The 25161-nt window shown below is 42.1% G+C and overlaps 1 protein-coding gene across 4 annotated transcripts in view; it reads left to right on the forward strand.

The window, feature by feature from the left end:
- Positions 1-393: 393 nt before the first annotated feature.
- Positions 394-25161, forward strand: part of AFAP1L2 (actin filament associated protein 1 like 2) — a 143392-nt gene continuing 118624 nt past the window's right edge. Inside the window, exons 1-2 of one of the 4 annotated variants that reach the window (XM_043984691.1) lie at positions 394-611; positions 8871-8924. In XM_043984691.1, the coding sequence (XP_043840626.1) occupies positions 596-611; positions 8871-8924 (70 nt within the window). In that variant the 5' untranslated portion in view covers positions 394-595. Of the gene's footprint in view, positions 612-733; positions 806-8870; positions 8925-25161 lie in introns of those variants that run through there. The other 3 variants (XM_043984692.1, XM_043984693.1, XM_043984694.1) reach the window with 3 other exon arrangements.

A 25161-nucleotide genomic window follows, 5' to 3' on the forward strand; every position in this document is an offset into this window, starting at 1 on the left:
TTGCTTCTTCTCCGTCTTTCTACCAGGATTTAAGGAACCTCCCTGTAACTTTCCCATCGGCTCTCAGTCACTCCACTGGTTTCCAGAAGCCCCCTGTGACTTCAGACTTTAAGAAATCTCAGGAGTGTGTGAGTGTGAGTGTGAGTGTGAGTGAGTGTGTGTGTGTGTGTGTGTGTGTGTGTGTGTGTGTTTTTAAGACGAGACAAACTGTCTGCAGCCCGCCCCTCTCCTCCCCGTTCCGCCTCGCCCACCCGCCCGTCCCTTGTGTCCTGTGGAGTTTCAGCCACGCGGGAAGGGCGTGGGCAGTAGCAGCCGCCTGGGCAGGGACCCCCGCGGTGCGCTTGCCCAGGGCGGCTTCAGGGAGCCGAGCAGGGCAAGCTGCTCCGGCGGGTACAGCGGCTGGGCGTGACCTTGCTGGGAGGGGCTAGAGGGGACGGAGGAGAGCGAGAACTCTCCAGAGTCAGAGGAAACTGGGAGCTGGGAGCCGGAGTGGAATCGGAGCGCCGGAGCTTCCCCCCGACTCAATCCGAGCGCCCCAAGCTGCTCCCGAGACGGCCAGCGCGGGAGGGGGCCGGGGCCACCGAGCACGGACCCGATGGAGAAATACAAAGGTGAGGGAGAACCTGAGGCTCTGAGGCTGCAGACGCACCGGGCTGCGGGAGGAGACCCTTGGCTTTCCGTTCCCAGGGAAGCACTCTCGCTCATCCCCTTTCGGAAACTTGTCCCCTGGCCAAAACTAGTCTCCTGTCTCGAGAAGGGCAGTTTGGGAGACTCTCCACACCCTGACCCTTTTCCCGGACTTCAGGTAAAGAGCCGGTTGCCCCTAGCCCAGGAAGGGAAGAGAAAGAGCGGCGGCGCTGGGGCTCTCTGTGTGGGTGGCCCCCGCCCTGGGCCCTTTGATCCTCCCTGGAGAATTGAGCCAAGCGGGAGGCAATTGGCTTGAGCTAGACTTGGGCTTTTTGGACTGGGGGTGCGGGCCGCGTGGGTGGGGAACGGCGGGGTGCGGGGTACTGCAGAGTTGCCACTCAGATCTCTCTAGAGCGCCCTTCCGCGTCACCTTGGGGAAAAAAGTCACCTGCCGAAGTGGCAGCCCCTGGAGACCGCTTTGTGCGCTGCGAGACCTTGAAAGCTGTTTGAAGCTCAAGCAACCCCCCCCCAGGCCCCCCGCAAAAAAACAACAACAACAAAAACAGAGGGGAAGGCTACGACCTTTCTCTCTGGGGAGCTACTCCGGGTGGGACATTTTCTGTGTGCTTGGGTAGGGGGAGGCTCCTTCTTTATAGGAGGGAGAGCACTTCGGTTCTGTGAATCTGAGCGGTGGGATGGGGAGGGCGCTTTAGATCCTGGCATGAGTTTGGTTCCGCGAAGGTTTTCCAGCTGCCCAGGGAGTGATGCCTAAAAACGAGGCATTCTGCTCTCACGCTGTTGTTCGTTGATAATGGAAAACTTCTCGGGATCAACACCCTCTGCATTCTTTGAACCAAAAATAAAACCCCCCAAAACAACCCTCCCCCCCCCCCCCCCCGCAGCACTTGGTCAGGTGGGCTAAGCTGGAGCGATAAGCAAAAGGGGAAGACTCGGAGAAATCGTGTGTGTCCCTGGATCTCACAGTCCCAGCCACAGGGCAGGTCCCTGCTAGTCTAGCTGAATGAGACAATTATCTGGTTAGACTAAGCTGACTGATGCACAGAAATTGCCTCACTTCTTTCTTAATGTGTAAAGACTAGTTCTAGAACAGTCCCTTTCCCAGCCAGGCTACAGGTTCTTTAGAGGAGCCGAACAGGAGGGGCTTTTAGAGACTTTCCTTCCCGGCATGTTTTGTTGAGCAAACTACGAGCTGGGGGTTTTAGCAAAACCCTTCTCCTCTTAAACCCCTCCTGCTTTCACGAACTGCAAGAAGAGAAAAGGGTTTCTATCCATAAAAATATTGGGTGACTCCGGGAAGATTGTTAAAGCAAAACCTTCAGATCCTAAGGAATGCCTGTCAAGAAAAAGACATTTTTCTCCTCGATTTGATTCTGTTTCCAAAGTTGAGACAGAGATGGACAGATCTTTAACTAGTGCTAGGTGTTTCAGTAGATAGACAGGAGTTCAAATCCATGTCCGGACATTAGCTATGTCACTCCGGGTAAATTACCTAACTTCTGTCAGTTTCCTCATTTGTGAAATATGGCTGATGATAGTACCTACCTCCTAGGATTGTTTTAAGGATAAAATTAGATAATATTTGTAAAAAATGCTTTGCAAATCCGAAAGCCCTACACAAAAACTAGGTATTATTTCCCAGGGTGCTGGGGTGGGGTGGGGTGGAGTGGTTTGGAGGGTGGCTTGCTTGCTTGCTGCTGATAGCTTTGAGTATTGCTTTTACTGTTGCATTGGAGTCACCTTAGACTCTTCTCACAATGGTGACCTTTTCCCCAGTGTCTGCCTTGCCCCCACAGTCATTCGGGGATTTGGGGGCAGGGTCCAATTCTGGGGGCTTCCTTTCCCTTCGTGATTGCACTCTTTCTGTAGCCTCCAAATGAACTTTCCCCCCAGAGCCAATTATGACAGTTATCGAACATAGACATTTTTTGTCTTAATAGTATTTTACTTTTTACCAGTTATATGTAAAGATAGTTTTCAACATTCCTTTTCTTTTCTTTTCTTTGTGTGGGACAATGAGGGTTAAGTGAGTTGCCCAGGGTCACACAGTTAGTGTCAAGTGTTTAAGGCCGAATTTAAACTCTGGTCCTCCTGAATCTGGGGCTGGTGCTTTATCCACTTTGCCACCTAGCTGCCCCTCAACATTCATTTTTTTTTTAAGTGAGGCAATTGGGGTTAAGTGACTTGCCCAGGGTCACACAGCTAGTAAATGTTAAGTGTCTGAGGCTGGAATTGAACTCAGGTACTCCTGACTCCAAGGCCGGTGCTCTATCCACTGCACCACCTAGCTGCCCCTAAAGATAAGCTTTTTTTTTTTTTTTTTTTTTTTTTTTTTAGGCAATGGGGGTTAAGTGACTTGCCCATGGTCACACAGCTAGTAAGTGTCAAGTGTCTGAGGCTGGATTTGAACTCGGGTACTCCTGAATCCAGGGCCGGTGCTTTAACCACTGCGCCATCTAGCTGCCCCCTCAACATTCATTTTTATCCAATTTTGAATTCCAAATTTTTCTCCCTCCTTCCCTTCCCTCCTACCTCCCCAAGATGGCAAGCAATCTGATATAGGTTTTATATGTACAATCACATTAAGCACATTTCCACATTAGTCGTATTGTGAAAGAAGAATCAGTACAAAAGGGAAAAACCTCAAAAAAAGAAAAAAAAACACAAAAAGTAAAAATAGTATGGTTCAATATTAATTCAGATCCCACAGTTTTGTTTTGGGTTTGTTTTTTTTTTTTTCTGAATGTGGAGAACATTATCCTTCATGAGTCTTTGGAATTGTCTCTGATCATTGTATTGCTGAAAAAAGAGCTAAGTCTATATGGACATGTTTTATTTAGCTCTCCTCCCCTAACCCCAGCCTCTCGCCCTACACCACCTGCAAACTGCATGTTTACATTTGGTGTTCAAGTCTACATTGGAGGATTAGGAGCATCTGAATTCACAGATAGGTTCCTTCCCAAGACTGGTGGGAAGGAAATGGCTTTTTGCCCTAGAAATAGAGGAAGATTCACTAAATAAAAACAAAACAAAAAACCCAAGTAAGAATAGAGTATTAGGTTCTGTTCTTGGATTTAATGAATAACTGGAAGTATTTGCCTTGTGGTCCTTTGATTTTTGTAGCCCTCCTCACATCCATATTCCCCCCAACTGGTTCTTTTTGGCTAGTGACTCAGGCAATTGGGATGTTATAGTGGGAGGGAAAAAAATCCACTGGATTTGGAGTCAGAAATGGGTTTGCCTCCTGGCTCAGTTTACTTACTTGTATGACCTTATACAAGTCACTTCTCTGTGCCGCGATTTTCTTCACCCATAAAATGAGGAGGTTAGACTAGATGATCTCCAAGGTCCCTTTGAACTCTAAATACCATGACCTATTTTTGTCCTTTGTATCAGTCCCCAAACCTCTCTAGGTCTCTTTCTCTACCTGTAAAGAAAAAGTTTGCCACCACTCAGCTCACAAAGGAAAATGAGCAAGAATTTGTTGAGGGTTTTTAAGTCCTTGGCTGAAAGCTGCTTTTAAAATACAACATATTTGTTTCTAAGTTAAAGCACATGAAAATATTTGTAGTTTCTCTTCAGAATGCCCAAATATTGGCAGGATTTCCTACTAATGGCTCTTGACTGACCCCTGACTGGATAACTAAGCATTCTTAAAGCTGTATGGTCTCCCCCCCTTTTTTTTTTCCTGCTGTGAGCATAAAGATACTCCCAAAGGCAAAAAGAAAATCATTTAGAGAATGTCTAGCCAACACAACCAGGCATCTTACAAAAAATTTTAGTTTTAACTAACATGGCACTGTAGTTGGGAGTTTTTATGTTTTCCTCTCCTTGTTATATCTTGGCTTGCAGTAATTTAAATGATGTGATACTTTAATTGCTAAACTGTGAAATCTGAGGCATCCCAGGGTGAGTGGTGTGTGTGTATACATACACATATATATATATACACATGCACACATAAATGCATACGCATGTATATATAGGTACCTATAATATGTATATTCACACATATATGTGTGCACATATACATACATACATACATATATAATTTAATTTGAAATACAGATCTTCAAATTTTTGCATAATTTTTTTATTTTTGCTGGGCAACGAAGGTTATGTCAAGTGTCTGAGGCTGGATTTGAACCCCGGTCCTCCTGAATCCAGGGCCAGGACTCTATCCATTGCACCACCTAGCTGCCCCAAATTACTGCATAATCTAATGAGGTAACAGCACTTTTCAAACCTTAAAGGGCTATAGAATTGATAGCTATTAATATTGTTGCTCTTTTTTGCAACACTAATGATCTATTTATTTACACCTTTCCTCTGAGGAATAGGTACATCTGGCAGATGTTTAACTCATTACAGTATTCCTGACAGGTAGTATCATTTCACCTAGAAGATGTATCAAACTAACAGTTTCACCTGAGCTACATGAAAGAGAAGTCAGTCCTTATGGGAACTCTAGTTGTGGAAACTCCCTGATTTGGCCCTGTCTAGAGCCTACCAGAACCTCCTACATGTCACAGAGATTTGAGGGCAATATATTTGCTAAGCCTGAATAGCGATGGAATGACCAGGCAGCTGTTTATAACAACAATTAAATTTTTTTTAAAAATTAAATTTACTTATCATAAGATATGGAAGAGTTGTAGGGAGGAATTGTTACTATTTGTGGCTATTATTATTATTAGACATTTAAATGCCTTAGCTTGTTTCTAAATTCTTCATTCCTCTCTCCCTAATACGAAAAGTCCCAATGTACAAAATACCTTATCTCCTTCATATTCTTAAAATACATCCTGTAATTTTTAGGTTTCACAATAACTTTAGCTCCAGTTTTAATAGAAGTTCTGTTCTTGAATGTCTATTCTGATCTTTGCCAAATTACCTTTGCTATGAGAAAGTACCTATTGTATGTATGTGTGTACTCTTAGGACTTCACGGGTGATGGAAGGGAATGTTTGTTTTTTGGGGGTTTTTTTTTTGCAGGGCAGTGGGGGGTTAAGTGACTTGCCCAGGGTCACACAGCTAGTAAATGTCAAGTGTCTGAGGCCAGATTTGAACTCAGGTACTCCTGAATCCAGGGCCGGTGCTTTATCCACTGCACCACCTAGCTGCCCTGAAGGGAATGTTTGGAGCCTGTTTTTCCTTGAAAGTTTTTCTTACTGAAATTAACATTGACTCTCACTTTGTTCCAATAGAGTAATGATGGATTCCACAAATATAGTAAATTATCTTTCCTGGAGAGATAAAGCTTTCCAGGGAATAGTTCTGAGAAGTCCTTAAAATGCTGCTGCATTCCTAATTTACTGCTTTGTGCTCTCATAGAAGAAGCTTAGGAATTTGTGGTGCCTAAATCCTGTTTCTATGGGAGGAACTTGAAAAGATTCCTTTCCTCCTTATGTTTACATATTTATAACGCATACAGTTATAGCCTTGTTTCAATTAATTTGTGCTCATTGGTTGAGATTGTATCATGTGATCAAGAAATTTGGTTCCTACTGCTCTTCCAGCTGTGGAGTTGTGTCTGGTGCCAGATGTTAATGACTTGCTATCTCTTGGCTAAGCTTTGGAATGCCCTGGCAAGGGGGCAACCAAAATTGTAGCATGTTTTGAAATGAAGCCCTGCATGATTGAAACAAATCAACTTTAATTTGGGCAGTAGTATATTGAAAGAAGGTATCTTTATGGATGTTTCTGGTTTTTAATCGAGTTCCACATCTACCAAGAAGATGTGTTTTTATTTATTTATTCAATTCAATCAATCAATTAATTAATTAATCAATCAATCAATTAATTAATTAATTTATTTATTGAGGCAATTGGGGTTAAGTGACTTGCCCAGGGTCACACAGCTAGTAAGTGTTATGTGTCTGAGGCTGGATTTGAACTCAGGTACTCCTGACTCCAGGGCTGGTGCTCTATCCACTGTGCCACCTAGCCGCCCCCAAGAAGATGTGTTTTTAAAGCAGTTGTGTACCTGAATAAGTACATTATTTAAGACTCTAATGTTGCCAAAGTTCATTCGGAAGAGCCAAGACCTATGCTTAGTGAAGGTATCAAAAAAAGATGAAAGGTGAGGGTAGGGTATGAAAATCCATTTCAGTTATAGGAGTAACAGGCATTTTTTCCCCTTTCCATTCTAAAAGGCATCAATTTTCTCCTCATTCAAGTTTTCCTTCACATATCCTATTAAAATATATGAGAGAGAGAGAGAGAGAGAGTGTGTGTGTGTGTGTGTGTGTGTGTGTGTGTGTGTGTGTGTGTGAGAGAGAGAGAGAGAGAGAGAGAGAGAGAGAGAGAGAGAGAGAGAGAGATCGATCGATCGATCGAGAGATCGAGAGATCGAGAGATCCTGATCCTTTGGTGCTCTAGCAAAGAATTGCCTCTAAATAGAATGTTGAGGGGTAAGCTTTCGGTTGCTTTAAGAGAAGGGTGGAGGAAGGTCAGGAGAGGGGATTCTACTTTGGGATCTTCCCGTTATTCTAAAGGGGAGGGTGACTCTGGGAACCTCACTAGTTCCAAGCACAATTAAAGGGCCAGGAAGGGGAGGGGGTGGGAGGTAGGGGGTAGGGGAGAGAAAGCTTCAAAGTTTAGTAAACTGTGCCAATTTTCTTCTAAATCTCTTAATGATGGGAAATGTTTCTCCACAGACTTTTGTGGATGCATGTAATGTTCTTTCAGGGGAAAAGGGAGGCTCTTTCCCAAAGCAGAGGAGGATGGTTGCTTTAAAGAGCATTGGCTGTGGCAATAAGGAGCCTGAGAGAGAGGGTAGGCAAAGGGCATCATTATGTGGAAAGAACAAATGGTCAACAGGTGATAAGACCTGGATTCTAGTCTCAATGCTGTCACTAACCTGCTGTGTGACCTTAAGCGAATCACTTTACAACACTGGACCCTAATTTCCTCATCTGAAAAATGAGAGTTGGAAGAGATGCTCTCTAGTTCTACAAATTCTGTGATTTCAAAGGAAGCTTCATTTAGCTTCTTCCTTTGGTTTTGGAAGATGTGTGGGTGGGTGGGGGCAGGGAGGTAAGGTCAGATGGATGATTTAGTATTTCAGTTCTTAAAAACAAAATAAATTTCCTATTAAGAGCTTAAAAGTAGCCGATTTAGTGGGAAGAGTATGTAGTAGGATGTGTGAGGAATTTGCTTCTCAAGGAATTTTTCATCAGAGTGTCTCTAAGGGGAGCTAGCTCAGTCTGAAGTAGCCCTCTGAAATATAGTGTGGTTCATTGGTGCCTTTTTTTTTAAAGGAATGGATGCTTTGAGACACAGAGAAGTTAAGCAAAGCTGTTCCCCAAAAAGGTCGTGAAAATGAAACATAATGTAATATTATGTGTGTATATATGCATAATATATAATATGATGAAAATCTGTTCCTCTACTTTCATCAATGAGACCTATGAAATAAAAAGATAATAGAATTTAGAGTTGGGAAGAACTTTAGAAATCATCTAAACCAGCGGTTCTCAAAAGTATCTGGTCCCCAAGACCCTTTCAGGGAATTCATAAGGTTAAATTATTTTCATAATAATGCTAAGGCATTTTAATTTCTTGTACAGTAGTTATCAATAGATATAATTCATGTAAACACAAGTTCTTTGGGGTCTTCAATCATTTTTGAGTGTAAAGGGATCCAGAGACCAAAAAATTTGAGAACCACTGTCCCAAACAAGCCAACATCCTCACTTGACAGAAATGGAAATGGAGGCCGAGATTTGTCTTAAGTCACACAAAGAAGTGGCGGAACCAGGATTGAAATGTAGATCCTTTGGATCAAAATCTTATGTGCTTTCCAGAAGACTCTCTTTCTAACAGTTATGTGCCTGTCTTTTGATGAAAAACTCGAAGTGCTTTCATATCTGCGCGAAAGAGAAAGGGAGTGGTCTGATTCCAGTCAACAGAAGGGGGAAAACTCTGGCATAAGATATCTGAAGTCTTTCTCAGAGTTCATTGCAGAGTCAGCATGGGTACAGAGGTCCTCAGCTTGGTAGTTGAAATTTCTAACTACAACATTAGAGCCTCCCTCATCATGAACTATCATAACAGAGACTGTTCTTGGTGGAAAAGCTATACATTTTTGTGGAATGCCCAGCTTCAACAACCTTCAACCTTCAACATGGTTAAAGTCTCAAAGCCAGGTTCAGGAGTTGAAAGCTGGGCCCTCCACCTGTGCAGTGTCATCTCGACTAGAGTATTATTTCTGTCTGTTCCAGCACAGAAGTGTTGCTGTCTGATGGTTCACAGAAGGATTCTTCAGGTTTCTACTTGTGAGTATTCAAATCTCTCTGTCCTCTTCAGCAAACCCAACTGTAGTGACTCTCATTAGACATATTGTCCTAGCTGAGCAGATAACCTTTTGGCTAGTGTAGTGGGATGCAGTAGATGAAGGACTCTGTAACCAGCTGGGGCCTGGAGCTCTAATCTCGCTTCTGTGACTAACTTGCTGTGTGACTTTGGGAGGGGCAGTTAACCTCTCTGGGCCTTGATCTTCTCCGTGGTAAAGAATAATACTTACTAATGGAAGGATAACATGAAGATAATACTTCCTAACCTTTCTCACAGGGTTACTTGGTTGAATGAATCTTAGAAACTATAGTTATATTCTTTATGATGAGTAATAAAGGAGGCTGGGGAAGGCAGGGAGCAGTTGTTTTCAAATGTATCTGGTTTGGGGGAGTGGGAGATTTACTTCTCTCTTTTTGTTTTCAAATCTGGTTCTATTATAAAATCCCCCATCACTGATATTTCCAACGTCCGGTAGGCCAGGAATGAGGAATTCCATCTAAACACCAGCCTAATCAAATTCTGAAAGAAGCTGGCCACTATACCCAAAGAGTTGGAGGTAAGGGGCCTAGGACAAATTGACTAGAATTGACACATGTTCTGAGTAGTCTAGATGCACCGGCACGCTTCAGACTTGATGGGCTGTGTCTGTTCAATGTAGACATGACTCTGAGCTCTAATAAAATTGGCCTCTCTCCCATTTTTCTATCACTCACTTCCTACCTTTTTGCTAGATTCTACGCTGTATCCTAAATAAATAAATGATGGAATGTATAGAAAAACCATACAGTAGGGAATGATGCCTGACAGAATATCACCATCATTACAATGCTGGATTTTAGAAGTACAAGTCCCATTCAATTCATCTCTCTCCATGGGAGCTCAAGGATTAGGCTCTCACTTCAAGAAAACAAGGGCCAGACCCCAACAGAAGTGCTGTATCTGCAGTTCTCTAAACAAACCTAGCACTATAGTCATTTCTTCTAGCCAGCCCCTCCCCTGGACTTCAAAGCCAGCTGCAGGCTGGGAAGAACCCCTTACTGGCTCTGTACATTGAAACAGTCCACCTCAGAAGTGGTTGCAGAACTACTTACAGGCAGACACTATATTGGTCCTTCTGCTCATCACGAAGCCAAAAAAGGAAAATCCAGCTGTTATTATCTCAGTGCAGACAACATACTGACCACCAGAGGAATAGGAATTGGCACCTTTTCAATGCTTCCAGCTTAATAAAGGTCCAAAGTCCTGATATACAAGCTTTTCCATTGGCTAAATGGGTGATCCCAAATTTGGAGGAGTCTACTTACAGTTTACCAACTCATTATATACTGTCCTTTGTTCTGAAGAATAAATAATTGACTAAATAATTAATAGACTCATAGGAAGGAGTAATGTAAAATAAGGCAAACATAATTTGAGTTTGAAAATAATGGGCTGGACCATACTCAGGTCAATATCAAATATGTAGGAAAGACAACAGTTATTGATCCATGTCCAGACACCCTAAACTAGCATTTCATTATGAGTGCTGAAAACTGCAGGATTCAGCAGATACAGAATTGGCCATCACAGGTGGTAACAGAGGCAGACAGACGCCTTGATGGGCACATGACTTTGAGAGATACAATTAAAGAGAGCAATAGTTATGATTTTTGTTTTGTTTTTGCAGGGCAATGAGAGTTAAGTGACTTGCCCAGGGTCACACAGCTAGTAACTGTCATGTGTCTGAGGTTGAATTTGAACTCGGGTCCTCCTGAATCCCGGGCCAGTTTTCTACCCACTGCACTACCTAGCTGCCCCCAAGAGAGCAATAGTTATGAAACAAGAGACCCACAATTTCCAAATAACGAAGGATTTTGTGGATGGTGTGATAGGAGAACTCTCCAGCTAAATTTTCCTACTTAGGAAGAAAAGCACTTTCTCAGTTGCAATGAGTGGATCTGTAGAGAAAAGTACCAAGGAATTATCAGTTATTATTAAGCACTTACTAGGTGGTGTCAGACACTGCTTAGTTCCAAGGATACAAAGAAATAAAAAATCAGCCCCTGCTCTTAATGAGTTAGCTTTATAATAGAAGAGACAATGTGTATAGAAATAGGTAGAAGTAGACCATGGTAACCTTAGAAGCCTTTAGCAGGGTGGTGGGGGGACAGACCAGGAAATCTTCCCATAGAAGGTGGGTTTTGAGCTGAGTCTTAAAGCAAGCTAGAGATGCTAAGAAGTGGAAATGAAGAGGGATAGCATGACAGGCTTTGGGGACATCCAGTGCAAAGACACAAAGACACAAAGACAGGATCTTGAGTCTTGTGTCCAAGGAATGGCAAGTAGGCCAGTTTAGCTGTATCATAGTGTTAGAAGACTGGAGGGGAAGCTAAGTGGTGCAGTGGATAAAGCATTGGTCCTGGATTCAGGAGGGACCTGAATTCAAATCCGGCCTCAGACACTTGAAACTTACTAGCTGTGTGACCCTTGGCAAGTCACTTAACCCCAATTGCCTCACAAAAAAAAAAAAAAAAGACTGGAAACAGGAAGGTTCTGTGTTGGGAAAAGTTTAAAATACTTCCTCCCCACATACACACAAAAAAGGTGGGAGGGATTTTATATTTGATCCTAGAGGCAATAGGAGTTCATTGAGTAAGGAGGCAATATGGTTAATTTTGCACTTTAGGAAAAACACTGGCAGCAGCAAAAACACTCTGGCAGGATGGATTGGAGTGGAAAGAAAGTCGAGTCATAGAATTGAGACCATTAGAAGTCTATATTGCAATAGTCCAGGCAAAAGATATAATGAGGTGTTGAATGAGGGTGGTGCCCTGTGTGAGTGGAGAGTGTAAAGAATTAATTGTTGTTTGAGGTTTTTATGACCCCATCTTTTAGCTAGAATTAAAAAAAAAAAATCTCTGCACGATCACTGGCCTGGGCTCTGCAAACTGCATGGTGCTCCACCCACTGATTGTAGCTGTCGCCATGGCGCTGGCACCTCACATCATCACCACTCGCAGACGCCTGCATGGGCCTGGCAAAATTATAATGATTGGAAGCCCATTGAGGGCAGTCATGTGACTGTCAGAGTGACCAGCCAATTGGCTGGGGGCTGTGTGTGGTCAGCCTGGGGTCTGCTGGGAAGAAGGGAGGTTTTTCCATCATTCCAGAAGGGGACAGGACGCTGCTGTGTGTTCTCAGCTAATTCTTGGGTGGTGCTGTTGTTCAGGTTATATAATTTCCCTTTCTCCATTTTATTTCCTTTCCCTTAATCCTACTGATCCTGTTTGTGTTTTTTTTAAGTTCATTCTTGTTAAATAAATCCTGCTCTGTTTTGAGGGAGGCTGTCAGTCTCCTTCCTTGCCCCAATATTGCAGCGAGCCACCTAGGTAACACTCCCCAATTAAAAATTGGTCCCTACAAGAGAAGAGGACATACATGAGAGTAGAAACAAGAGTTAGTGAATGATGGAATATAGGGAATGAGAGGGAATGAGAAGCAGAGGTTGACACACTAAGAGTTTCAAGCCTGGCTGGTTAGGAAGATTGTGATGTCCTTAACAGGAATAGGGAAGTTCTGAAGAAGAGAATTTCAGAGGAAATATGGGACCTATTTTGAACATATTAAGTTTGAAATATCTATAGGACATACAGTTCTATCCAATTAATAATATCCAAAAGGCAACTGATGGACAAGTTCAGGAGAGGAAATAGATGGGATTATCTAGTGAAGTTGTATAGAGAGAAAAGAAGTTTCAGGACAGCATTGGGGGACATCTGTATTTAGCGGGCCCACGTACGAAGATCTAGGAAAGGAGACTGAAAACAAGTGACAGGACAGGTAGGAAGAGAGACACAAGAAAGAATTGTCATTGAAACTGAGAGAGAAGAGTAACCCAGCTGAGAAAGGGATGGATGAATAATGGTCAAATGTTACAAAGACATAAGGACTGAGAAGCAGCCATTAGATCTGGCAATTAGGAGACTATTTCAGAGCCTTTGCTCCATTTATCTTCACCATCATGGGAAGTGCAAAGTGCCTCCTCGTGTTGACATCTCTTCTGCAGTCTTTTTGAGCCAATAAGTTTTCTTGAATAGGAATTGACTTCTCAGAACCATGACTGTCTCCTAAGTGACTTAATTTTTTGACCAGGCTGACTGTTTCTACTTGATGGAAATTATATGGATAAATAACCAATCATTGTTAGAAAAATTTTTTAAATATACTCCCAACCCCTGATGAAATGTGTTTTGAAGCTGTATGGGTACCTGTAGATATACACAAGGAAAGGAAATGGTAATTAGACTTCATCAAGTTAGCTCAAATGACATAATATATGTAAAGTGCTTTGAAAGCTTTGAAGTTCAATGTTAATGTTTATTTTTTTAATTCTTATTTTTGGGCCCTAACCTGTGATTTGTGGAAATGCCCTCCACTGATGAGTAAATCATTTGTATTTTACTGTTCTAACAAATTGTTTGGCTTCTAAGAGATTGTGACATATTCACGATCACATGGCTTGTATGTGTCTGAGGAACCGAATCCGAATATTCTTGATCTCAAGGGGCTCTTCACCTCCTGTGCCATGATGTCTCTGTTATTGTGTACGGAGAAAAAAATGAGAAGCTGAAGTTGACAACATAATGTTTAGGATGAAGGAACTGATTCTCTGGTGGTCCTAATGGAATCTTTTAAGATTTCATAGCAATTAAAATTAAATCCTCCTCTAGAAATAATTTGTGCTTTTTACATTTTTTTGTGACCTTGGGACAGAAAAATCATAGTCTTGCAAGATCTTTATGAAGTTAATGAAATCTAGTGCTTATAGAGAAATGGGTCCATTATCATGGGCTGCCACCTTACTGTGACTCATTTGTGTGGAATTTGTTCACCTCCTAAGTGGGGGAAGCTGGAATGGGAGGCAGGGTCTCTTGATGTCTAGTAGAGTGTCCACCATCATACTGATTTCTGGGAGAGGAAGCCAGGAAGGGCACTTGGGAGTCAGAATTCACCTAGCTTTTAGTTAGAGAGCTATCATCCCATGTCATCCACTTTACCATTTGATTGTCCTCAGCTTTTAGATCAGGGCATTATAATAGGCGATTTGGAAGGTTCTAATCCATCCCGTTCTCATGCTTCATCTCTACAAACTCCAGGTGCAAGGCCGAAGTGACACTTGGTGATTTTCATTGTGACATTTCATATTTTCTATGGGATGGTATTTTGTTTCCTCCCACCCTTTTGTGTTCATGTTTCATTGTCACAATTGGACAAGTGATCCTCTGTAGCACCAGGATGTTTGGGTGACAGTGGGTGCCTACCTGGGAACTCATGAAGTTTCTTAGCTCCCCTTACCTTTGCCCCTACTTCCCAGTAGTGGAGAAAACTGAGGCCCATTAGGGTGAAAGATACTAGCAAATAAGCCTTCTGTCTCCCCAGGAAAATGTCCTGCTTAGATGTTCCCACTTCCTTCTGAGAGCCATCTTGGAAGAACTTTTCAGTTCTTTTCTAAGAACTCCCAGATATTCTAATATAGTTCTTCCCATGAGAAAGCATGGAAAGAATATTAAACTCAGAGTCAGGAGAACCAGACTAGGGAACTTTCACAGCTGTGTGCTAGAGAACCAGTTTTAACCTAGCCAATTGTAAAATATTCAGTATGAACATTGACACCTCAGAAATTGGCAAATGCTTCAAATCAGAGCTTGATTTGCTCTTTTGATGATTGTCTAGACTTAAGAAAGTGATGGAGAAAAATGTTAATCATGCAGATTCAACTCAAAAGTGTGTCATCTATACCTTTCTTTCCCAGAGAGCCAGTTGTTAAAAAGAGGCACTTGTTAAATGTAGGACACCATTGACAATTGACCTTGGACAATTGGAGACAGGCATAATTAAATAGTGTCCTGTAGCTGTCTGTCACCCCTTCCCCTCCTCGAAAGTTCAAAAAAGTTGTTGGTCCAAATTTTTCAGACTTCCTATCACATTCAACATATATGAAATGTTTATTCTGTGTAAAGCATCGTGCTGGGTAGCGGGGAGACAAAAACGAAGCCATTCTTACCTTCCAGGTAGTTTTATCCTTTGGTGGTTGTTGTTTTGGAACAGATCTGCATTTACATCACCAGGAGCTTCCTCTACCAAGGCAGGCCAGCATCTTCTCAGAAACTTAGAGAATCAACCCACGACTCAGAGCCCAAGTCGCTTCCCTGGGGTCACGCTAGCATCAAGTTTCAGAGATGAGACTTGAACTCCTGTCTTTCCGACTCTGAGGCCAGTTCTCTAACCAGGCTGCCTCTCAGTGCTGAGAACATTCTGCTAGATTTAAGGCAAAATGTTTCCCACCATAAATGATGGCTTTCGCCATATAAACTTTACTACAACACATTCTTGGTATGTAATTCTTCTTGCACACAGGTATTTACAAGCTACCAGGCCCTTCAGCTAAACTACAAAGGTTCCCCTCGCTCTTTCTGTTTTTTCATGGGAATTTATGGATGCATTCTTAACTCTTAGACTTGTCATTTTAAACTGACTTCATTCATATTCTGAATGGAACTGAAGGGACTTCAGAGGCTGGCTAGTCCAACCCCGCCCCCCCCCCCTTTTTTCCCCTTTTTTTACTCTTAAAGAAACTAAGGCCCAGGGAAGGTTGTCATTTGCCCAAAGTCACACAGTTGATAAGCATCAGAAGTACAATCTGAAGTCCACTTCTCTGACTCTACAGCCAATGGTCCTTTCATTGTACCCAGAGACAGGAGCATTTATTTTTTTTTTGCGGGGCTATGGGGGTTAAGTGACTTGCCCAGGGTCACACAGCTAGTAAGTGTCAAGTGTCCGAGGCCAGATTTGAACTCAGAAACTCCTGAATCCAGGGCCGGTGCTTTATCCACTGTGCCACTTAGCTGCCCCCTACAGGAGCATTTTTTTTCTTTTTTTTTTTTAGTGAGGCAATTGGGGTTAAGTGACTTGCCCAGGGTCACACAACTAGTAAGTGTTATGTGTCTGAGGCCGGATTTGAACTCAGGTACTCCTGAATCCAGGGCCAGTGCTTTATCCACTGCGCCACCTAGCTGCCCCCACAGGAGCATTTTTAATGAACATTTGAAGGGAAATATTTGCCCTTGCTCCCTGTACTAGCTTCATCATTGGTTTACACTTGACCTAAAAAAGGTCAGCTGGTCTCTTATGCAGGCAGAGAAGATACTTATATCCTGAGTCGAAGAATAGATTTTATTTCCCCCAAGCTAAAGAGATTTTTTTTTCCTTTACAAAGAAACCGGAAGACCCAGGGTGGAATTACTATTGGCAAGCTCTGTAATTGGAACCCCAGATACCTGCTTCCACCAGGCTTGTCAGAGCTCCACAGGGGAGTTCTAACATATATTTGGGTTGATTGGGTTTGGTCTCTTATTTCTTTTGTTTCTTCACTGTGTCCTGAAATGAGTGTAGAAACTGAACAAGTGGGAATGCTGCCTTTCCTGTCTATTCCTCTTTCCCCTCCCTTCTTTGACTTCCCTGTCCTTGCACAACAGGATTTATTCATTTTGACTGTATTCAAGTCCCCAGATGGGAAAATGAGATTGTGTTTTGAATAAGCTTATTGTTTGGGGGTTTCACTGACTTCTTTTATCTCCTACCCTTAGTCTTGGAGCATATTGAGCTGATTTGCAAAAATGTAAATGCTGTTTTTTTGGGGGGGGAAGGCTTTGTGCCTCTGGTATTAGGGGGGATAGGCTTAATGGTGTAGGGACTCTTCATGATGCAAAACGTTTCCTGCCATGTAGGAAACGTGGCATTCAAAATGATAATGCTTCCCCAGATAAGCAGAGATTGAATCTTAGAACCCGGGAATTGAAGGGGACATCAAAGTCTTAGAAACCAATTATTGCAATTTATTTTATTTTTCAATTTTGTTATTTATTTATCAATTTTAAATGGTCTGAGAATATGAATGGGCAGTTCTCCAAGGAAAAAACCCAGGTTATTTGCAGCCCTATGAAAACATACTACAAGTCACTAATAACTAGAGAAATTCCTATTAAGTCAGTTCCCAGATTTCATCTCATACACATGAGAGTGGCAATGATGACAAAAACAGAAAAGTACAAATGTTGAAGGGGCAAACGGGCACAGCAGTGAATAGTTCCAACCATTCTGGAAGCAATTTTGGATGACTAAACACTAAATGCCCTTTATAATATATATCACAAATAATACATGTTACCATACATGATATATAATAAAACCTAATTCCCTTTGAGCCAGCTGATAGTCATTCAGGTTTTTGAATTGCTATTTCCCTTTTTATCTTCCCCTTTTATCTTCCCTTTTTATCTTCCCCTTTTACCTTCCCCTTCAGATGCTATTTCCTACCGAAAGAATATCACTCACATTTCTTTAGTGTTTTAAGATTTGCAAAACACTTTTCTTCTTGTGGTCCTGGAAACATAGATGGTGTAAGTGTTGTTAGCCCCATTCTTCCTGATCTTACAAAGGAGAGAGCTGGGATGCAGAAAGATTGACCTGACCAGGGTCGTACAGCAAAGTAGGTGTTGGAGCTAGAACTTGAGTCTCGGTCTTCTGACTGACCAATGCCATTGCCATTACACCAAGGTGGAAATGGGGATCAAATCCTTCTCATTTCCCCCTGGGGCTATTACAGCAAGGATCAGGGATTCAGAGAAGTAAGGAATTGGAGAGAACATTGAGTCTAGCTCCCACCTTTTCAGCTGAGGATACTGAATTCCAGTGAAGTTAAATGGCTGACCCAACAGATACCACATAGATAGAAAGCATCAGATGAGGAAGCTGAGTTCCAGAGATTTTAAGTGATTTGCCTCAAGTCAGACTGATAGTGGCACAGACGCCATTTGAACCCAGCTCTTCTTTTTTTTTTTTAGTGAGGCAATTGGGGTTAAGTGACTTGCCCAGGGTCACACAGCTAGTAAGTGTTAAGTGTCTGAGGCCGGATTTGAACTCAGGTACTCCTGACTCCAGGGCCGGTGCTCTATCCACTGCTCCATCTAGCTGCCCCTGAACCCAGCTCTTCTGATGCCACATCTTTCCACTGTATTGTAGGGGGTAGGGACTTGGATCTGTGATTTTTATCAGGCAAGGGTGCTCCTAGATGTGAAAACTTCCCTCTAACAATTCAGGTCAGCACCTTATACAATTTGAGGCTTACAGGATTATCTAAATAGTGAGAGGTTAAGCAACTTGCTCAGGGTCACAGAGCCTGTCAGAATGGGATCTAATCCCAGGTCTTCCTGGTTCTGAGGCTAGCTTTCTGTCTACTACACCAATGGTAGCAAACCCAAATAGAAGTGGGGGCTACTAAACCCTCTGGGCTTCATATTGATTTAGAAAACCACATATTAGCATTATCTATGTTTTATTGTATTTTTATTTATGTTGTTTAAAATTTCCCAATTACATTTTAATCTAGCTCAGACTCCACTTGAGTGTTGCTTTAGGTTCTATGTTTGACACTTTTACACTGAGTCATGCTGCCTCTGTACCAAGCTAGGAAATATTGTACCTGGGTAAGAGATAAAAGTGTGATAGGTCATAGAATCATAAAGGACAGCTAGGTGGTACAGTAGATAGAATGCTAGGCATCTTCCTGAATTAAAATATGGCCTCAGACACTTCCTAGCTGAGCAAGTCACTTGACCCTGTTTGACTTATTTTTCCTCATCTGTAAAATGAGCTAGAGAAGGAAATGGCAAATCACTACAATATCTGACAAAAAAATCCCAAATGGAGTCATGAGGAGTTGGACATGACTGAAATGACTGAACAACACCAAGGATCATGAGTGATATTTGCAAGACATGGTAGAGGTCAACCCTTTCTTATAGGGGAGGAATTGGAGGTTAAGTGATTTGCCTAAGGGCAAACAGGTAGAAAAAGCAGATTCAAACTCAGAAAACAAGAAGCCTTCCTCCTTATCTGGCATTTGAGTAATTGTTGGCTGCATGGGGATTTACTAGTTGCTTTGGGGCCCTATCTCATGTTTAAAATGAGTTATGTGCCCTCAGCACTTAGCATATCTTGGTTGAATTGACCTTGGGATGGTCATGTCAATGGCTTACCCAAGTGCATATACTCCTGATTAATGCCTTTCACACTTTTGGAATCTTTGGATTGCAGCTCTTTTCTGCTCCCTAGGAAGTGGCAAACACTCTGAGCTATGAAACCCACTTCTGAGTCATGTCTCAGAAGCTAGATTGGCTAACACAGATAACTAGGTCTCGGAATTCTGCCTAAGGTCAAGCAGGTTTCATGATGTAACAATTTCTTGATTTTGAGTATTATGTATACATGGGACATTCTCTCCCCTTTCCCCAGGTCTCTGTCCTTTCATCCTGAGTCATAGCCTCCTCTTCTTGAGCCAAGAGCAGAGATTTCAATTATAATGTTCTGGTGGATTGTAGACTCAAAAGTTTAACCAGGATTATGGATGTGCAGAGTGGGCCACTTGCCTTAGATATGGAACATAGTAAATCCGGGAAGACAGCCGTGGGGAGCATTTTTTGTTTTTGTTTTTGTTTTTGCCGGGCAATGGGGGTTAAGTGACTTGCCCAGGGTCACACAGCTAGTAAGTGTCAAGTGTCTGAGGTCAGATTTGAACTTGGGTCCTCCTGAATCCAGGGCCGATGCTTTATCCACTGCGCCACCTAGCTGCCCCGGGGAGCATTTAAAAAAAAATCTTTTAAAGAATTGTAATCATTTTGTATTTCAATGCCAGAAAATGCCACTCTCCATGGAAATTTGGCTACTTACTTTCTGAGCCATGTAAACACTGTCTGTGGTGAAGGCTCAAAGATTCCACTGGATTTTGGCAAACAGGTGGGATTCTCAAATCTTCTCTATGGTGCCCAAGTAATTGGTCTCTGTTCCCACTCCAGAGACCTTCATTGGCCATCCTGGCTCCAGGCCTTGATTGTTGATTAATCATGCCTGGAATCACATTTACTATCTGTGTGATATGGGGCAAATCACTGAACTTTTTTGGGTTCTAGTTACTTTGTCTGTAAAACAGAGGTGTTGGACTAGATAGGTACCTTCCAGCTCAAGCTCTATGACCCTGGCTATTCTTTATCATTCTCCCAGAGAAGCCAACGTGACTTGCATGGAGATCGTTTCTGTCAGAATAAGAGCAGCTTGCTTCAATAGCTTGTGATGCAAGAAGGACTGAATGGAATCTCCTTGGGTACTAACTGCTCCTTCAGGTTCAAGATGAAAGAGCAGGCAGAGAAAGTCATTCCCAACTGTGGTAGTTCCAGCCAGGGAATAAGAGGGGACTGTTAGAGCTGTCAGACACTATTTAGTAGTTCTGAGATCTGGCCAATAACTTAATATACTAGGGTATAGGTGGAATTCCCATCTAGGAAGCAAGGTAAGTGGAAATTCTATGCTTATTGTATCAAAGGATTTTAGTGCTGGAAGGGGTCTTGGACATCATCTAGTTTTACAACTCTCCCTCAAGAAACTGAGACCTGTAATTTCATCCATATAGGAAGCTCCTGGTAAAAACAAAAGCAAACAAAAGCAACTTCTCCTCCCAGTGAAAATTAGTGCATTTCTCTGTAATTTATAGTTTTAGGCAGTTGTCTTGGGCACTGATACCTTGAGTTGACCCATCTAGGGTCACATAGTCACTATGTATCAGAGGCAGTATTTGAACCCAAGTCTTGCTGACTCTGCATACATCTTTCTGTTCACTGCACCATAGTGCTTCTAATGTCCTATTGTCAGTAATAAAGTACTTGCCATCTCCCAGAAGTTGAGAAGGGTGTTCATAGGATTGCAGGCTGGTTTTTTGGTTTTTTTAGTTGGTTGGTTGGTTTTTTTGTAGCAATCTAAAGCTTGTTGTAAAAATCTGCTTTTGAGGGAGTGTTGGAATCTTCACAGAGAGACCATGAGAACTTGCTGTTGTTTTGGTTAAAAGTTTCAAACACTGAGGATCAGCATTCCCTAAAATAATTTTTTCCCATTGACCTATTGGCTTTTTAGTGGGCCAGCTTCCATCTCCCACCCATCTGATGTTGGTTTGGTGCAAGATAATTGTAAACAGCTCTGGCTAAAAGCAAATCTTGCAGTATTATGGGATCTATGTGCAGCTCCCACACTGTATGCCCACTGTCTTATTTGTACTTGGAAAAACACTAGTTATTTTTTCAGATGAAGAATTTGTTGGTTCTTAGATCACTTCCTCTTAAGGGATCCCCTCCCAATCTTCCCTCCCCCTACTAGGAGCACACTTTATTCTCTCATCCTTGTAACTGAGGGAGACGGTATAGATTCTCCTCAGTATTAGTCAAGTAGCATTTAGGTTTCTGCTTGTGTGATGTGAAGAATGGGGGAATACCAGGAAGCCTCCAAAGTTTCAGAAGATAATAAAATGTTCGATGGTTTTAAAAAAAAAAAAAAGCAAATTGGCAACTTATATGCTCTTTTGTTTGTCTGTCCCTGGTCCATTAGCAGGTTAGAGTAAGGCCAATGGTGTGGGTACAGTCCCCATTTGGGACAGCTAACACTACTCTATTTCCAAACCAAAGGCTTTAGCTCCTAAACCTGCCCAAATTGCTTCACAAATGCTCCTCCATAGACAGGAAAGGGACCAGTTGATGGCTCAGGGAAAATTCATCCTTGCTCCGAGAAGAATAACTTTTTGGTTCTTTAAAGGAATTTCTGGCAATACTGGAAAAAGTAGGGAGGAGAATTACTTTGAGGAGGAGAGTGAATTCTCCTTGCTTCTCAAGTTGGATTTGAAGTCAAAGGGCCTAGGTCTGAATTTCTATTCTGTTGTTATCTGTGTAAATTTGCACAAGCTAACCCTCCTGGGCCTCCTTTTCCTCTTCTGTAAACTAGATAACACCTGAGGTTTCTCCTAGTTCTAAGTTTACAATTCCATGAACTTATGTTCCTTGTAGCATTATTTATTGTGAGCCAAACACAAATGGATATACAATTGCCTATAGGCTTTTGTGAGGAATGGCAATTTCTAATGCTGAGCATTTCTCTTCTCTCTTGTTAAGGAGTTACTACTGACCATGCACAAGAATTGAGCCCAGTATTGTTTGCCATAAACAAATATTAATTTAGTTCTTACTCTATGTCAGGAATTTTGCTAGGTGCTGGATCAAGGTCAGCTCATTCCTAATGGTTGCTAAGACCTCTTCCAAGGTCATATTGATGTTATTCCACAGAGGATCCAGTTGTCTCATTCAGAATGACTCTGAACTGATTTGCTTGGAGCTGGCATATTTTCCAACCAAATCAAGGTTTGAAAGACTTTTGGAGAAAGTTAGGACAACCCCTAGTGGGGATATTAGCCAATTAAAGGTTGGAAGGCAATGTCAAATTCCCATATAGTTCACTCCAAGTTTTAATGCTTGGATTAAATGTGCATGTATGTAATTCAGGCGAGAAAAGAATAAACTTAACATTCTACCTTGGAATGGAATATTCCCCATAACTTGCCTTAAAAAAAACCATTATCGAGTGTGAAAACAGTTAAGATTTAGGAGGAAACAGCTGGCTGGCAGAGATCCTGGTGGGTCTCGAACAAGATTCTGCTGTGTCATTAATGACTTTATTCAATTTACTTCCCCACAAACACACTTGGCAACTTAGAGTTCTTGTGGCTGAGAAATTCTATCCATCCAGCGGCAGCAGGAGCAGGCCTCAGCTTAGTCCTGGAAATTAGTCCCTCCATTCTCTTCAGGATAAACCACAGAACCAGACATCCCTGATGGGTACCTTGAGCAACTAACTTGAGTAGATGCTATTAGTTTCCTTTCTCAGGACCTCCTATCCACAGGTGATATGGTGGTGGTGATGATAACTCAAGTATATTACATATATCTCACTGCCCTCCATTATTTAATTAGAGTTTCATAATTCTGGGAGGGAGTTAACAAAGGTATTGTTGTTCTCCATTTTACAGGTGAGGAAATGGAGTCTTTGAGAGATGTAGTGAACAAAGGTACACATCTAATAACACGGCATAGTGAAAAGAGAACCAGATCTGGATTCAAAGGGCCTGGGTTCCCATTGTGTCTCAGAGACAACCTGTTTGACTTTGCCTGACAGAGGTTAAGTGTTTTATTCAATCAGTCAGCAAGTCAAATAAATATTTATTAATTGCTTATTATGTTCTAGACACTATGCTAGATACTGGTGACACAAAGAAAGGCAAAAACATTCTCTCAAGGAGCTCACTGTATAATAGGGTAAACAACACGCAAACATCTATGTACAAACATATACAGTGATACAGACATATATACAAGATCTATACAGCATAAACTGGAGGTTATCTTAAGCACTAGAATTGAGGGAAACTGGGAAAGGCTTCTTGGGTTTTAGCTGAGACATGAAGGAAACCAGAAGGTAGAGAGGAAAGGAGAGAATTTGAGGCATGGGGATGGTCGTTGAGAAGGCATGGAGTCAGGAGATGGGGTGTTGTGTGTGAAGAACAGCATCGAAACCAGGACACAGTATCTGAGTCTGTGGACAGGTGGAGGGGGTGTTATGGCAAGACCTGTGCTTCAGGAAGGTCACATTGGTAACTGACTAGAGGATGGACTGGAGTAGGGAGAGATTTGAGTCAAGGGAAACAACCAGCAGACTATGGCGATAGTCCAAGATTGAGGTGAAGGCTTCCACTAGAGAGGTAGCCATGTGTGAGACAAGAGAAGGTGGCATGTACAAGAAATTTTGCAAAGGTAGAATAGACTGCACTTGGCAACTGATTGGCTATTGGGGGTGGGGAGTGGAGTGGATGAGAGTTTTTAACTGTAAAAATGAGGGGCTTGGATGAGATGGCATCTAAGGTACCTTCCAGTTTTAGATCTATGATTCCAATTGGCAGACTCAAACCCAGGGCTTTGGATTCCCAAATCCAGTGTTCTTCCTGCTATATACCACAACCCAGAATCATAGATTTATAGAACTAGAAAATGTCTTAGGAGTTATCTACTCCAACTCTCTCATTTTACAGATGAAGTAACTGAGATCTAAATAAGTTAAATGATTTGCCCAAGTCACACAGCAAGTATCCAAATCTAAGTTGTTGCTGTTATATTCACTGCCTGTTGCTAGTATATGGAGTATCATTATCAACTTAACTAAACATCATCCTTGCTCTTGTTAGCCCTAGCTAATCCATTTTCCTGCTATGCATTTCTGTTGGAAATGGTCACTGTTCTTCCTCGTCCTTTCTATGTGTGCACATGTGTGCGTGTGTATGTGTGTGTGCGTATGTGTGTTAACTGCTTACAGAAGCAGTGTGACACAGGGAATAGAGTGCTGGTTTTGGATTCTGGAAAAAACTAGGTTCAAGCACTAATTCTGACACAAGTTAGATGTGTGATTTTGAGCAAGTCACATCTTACTACCTCCAGGCAACTTTCTAAGACTATAGCTTGCCATCAGAGGAGTATCTGCAGCTGGAAGTCCCTATAGTCATGAAATTATAGGTCAAGATTAAACAAAACAAAAAACTCAGCAATTATAAACCTTCTCAACTAATTTAGGAAAAATTGAGCTTGGCAGTCAATGTTGAATTTTTATTATCCCTTTCCTGAGGAGACTCTGAGGAACTAATTTGATTCAAGGGCCTTGCAGGTCAGGAGCATATGACTAGCTCCCACATTTTTGGGTTGTTTTTGTTTTGTTACTAGTATGGAGCTTTCTGTCCAGGCTCCCCTGCTTTGCCAAGGGTGGGGCATACGGGTCAGGGAACTGAATCTAATCCAAGTCTTGTGAGTGTGGGCAGGAGACTCTCCAGTTTATTTGGATGTGGGCTCAAAGCAGGTAGAGAAAAAATCTTGGTCTGTTTGAGCAGAAATCCCCAGGAGACATTTTTCAGCAAAAGGCTGAAAAAAAAACCCCTTTCACACAGTACCATGCAAATGACTGTATTAACCCATCTTGTCACCTCATTAGATGGCACAGTAAAAAGTCTTGATTTCTGATGTGTTCCTGATGTTACAGATGAAACTCACAACTCTAAAATGCTATGCTTCTGTCATCTGGTTCCTGACAACTAGCTGGTTGTGCACTGTTCTTTTATTGGCCCTTTCATACGAGGATTTCAAAGCACTTTGCAAGCTATGAATTAAGCTTCAGAGCTGTTCTTCACTGCATGAAGTATCGTTTCTTTCTCTCAAATGGCTATAATAACAGCATTGATTTTAATACATTGGGTTGACAGAGTTCTTTTCT

The sequence above is a fragment of the Dromiciops gliroides genome, chromosome 2 (assembly GCF_019393635.1).
Source record: "Dromiciops gliroides isolate mDroGli1 chromosome 2, mDroGli1.pri, whole genome shotgun sequence".
Taxonomy (NCBI): Eukaryota; Metazoa; Chordata; class Mammalia; order Microbiotheria; family Microbiotheriidae; genus Dromiciops; species Dromiciops gliroides.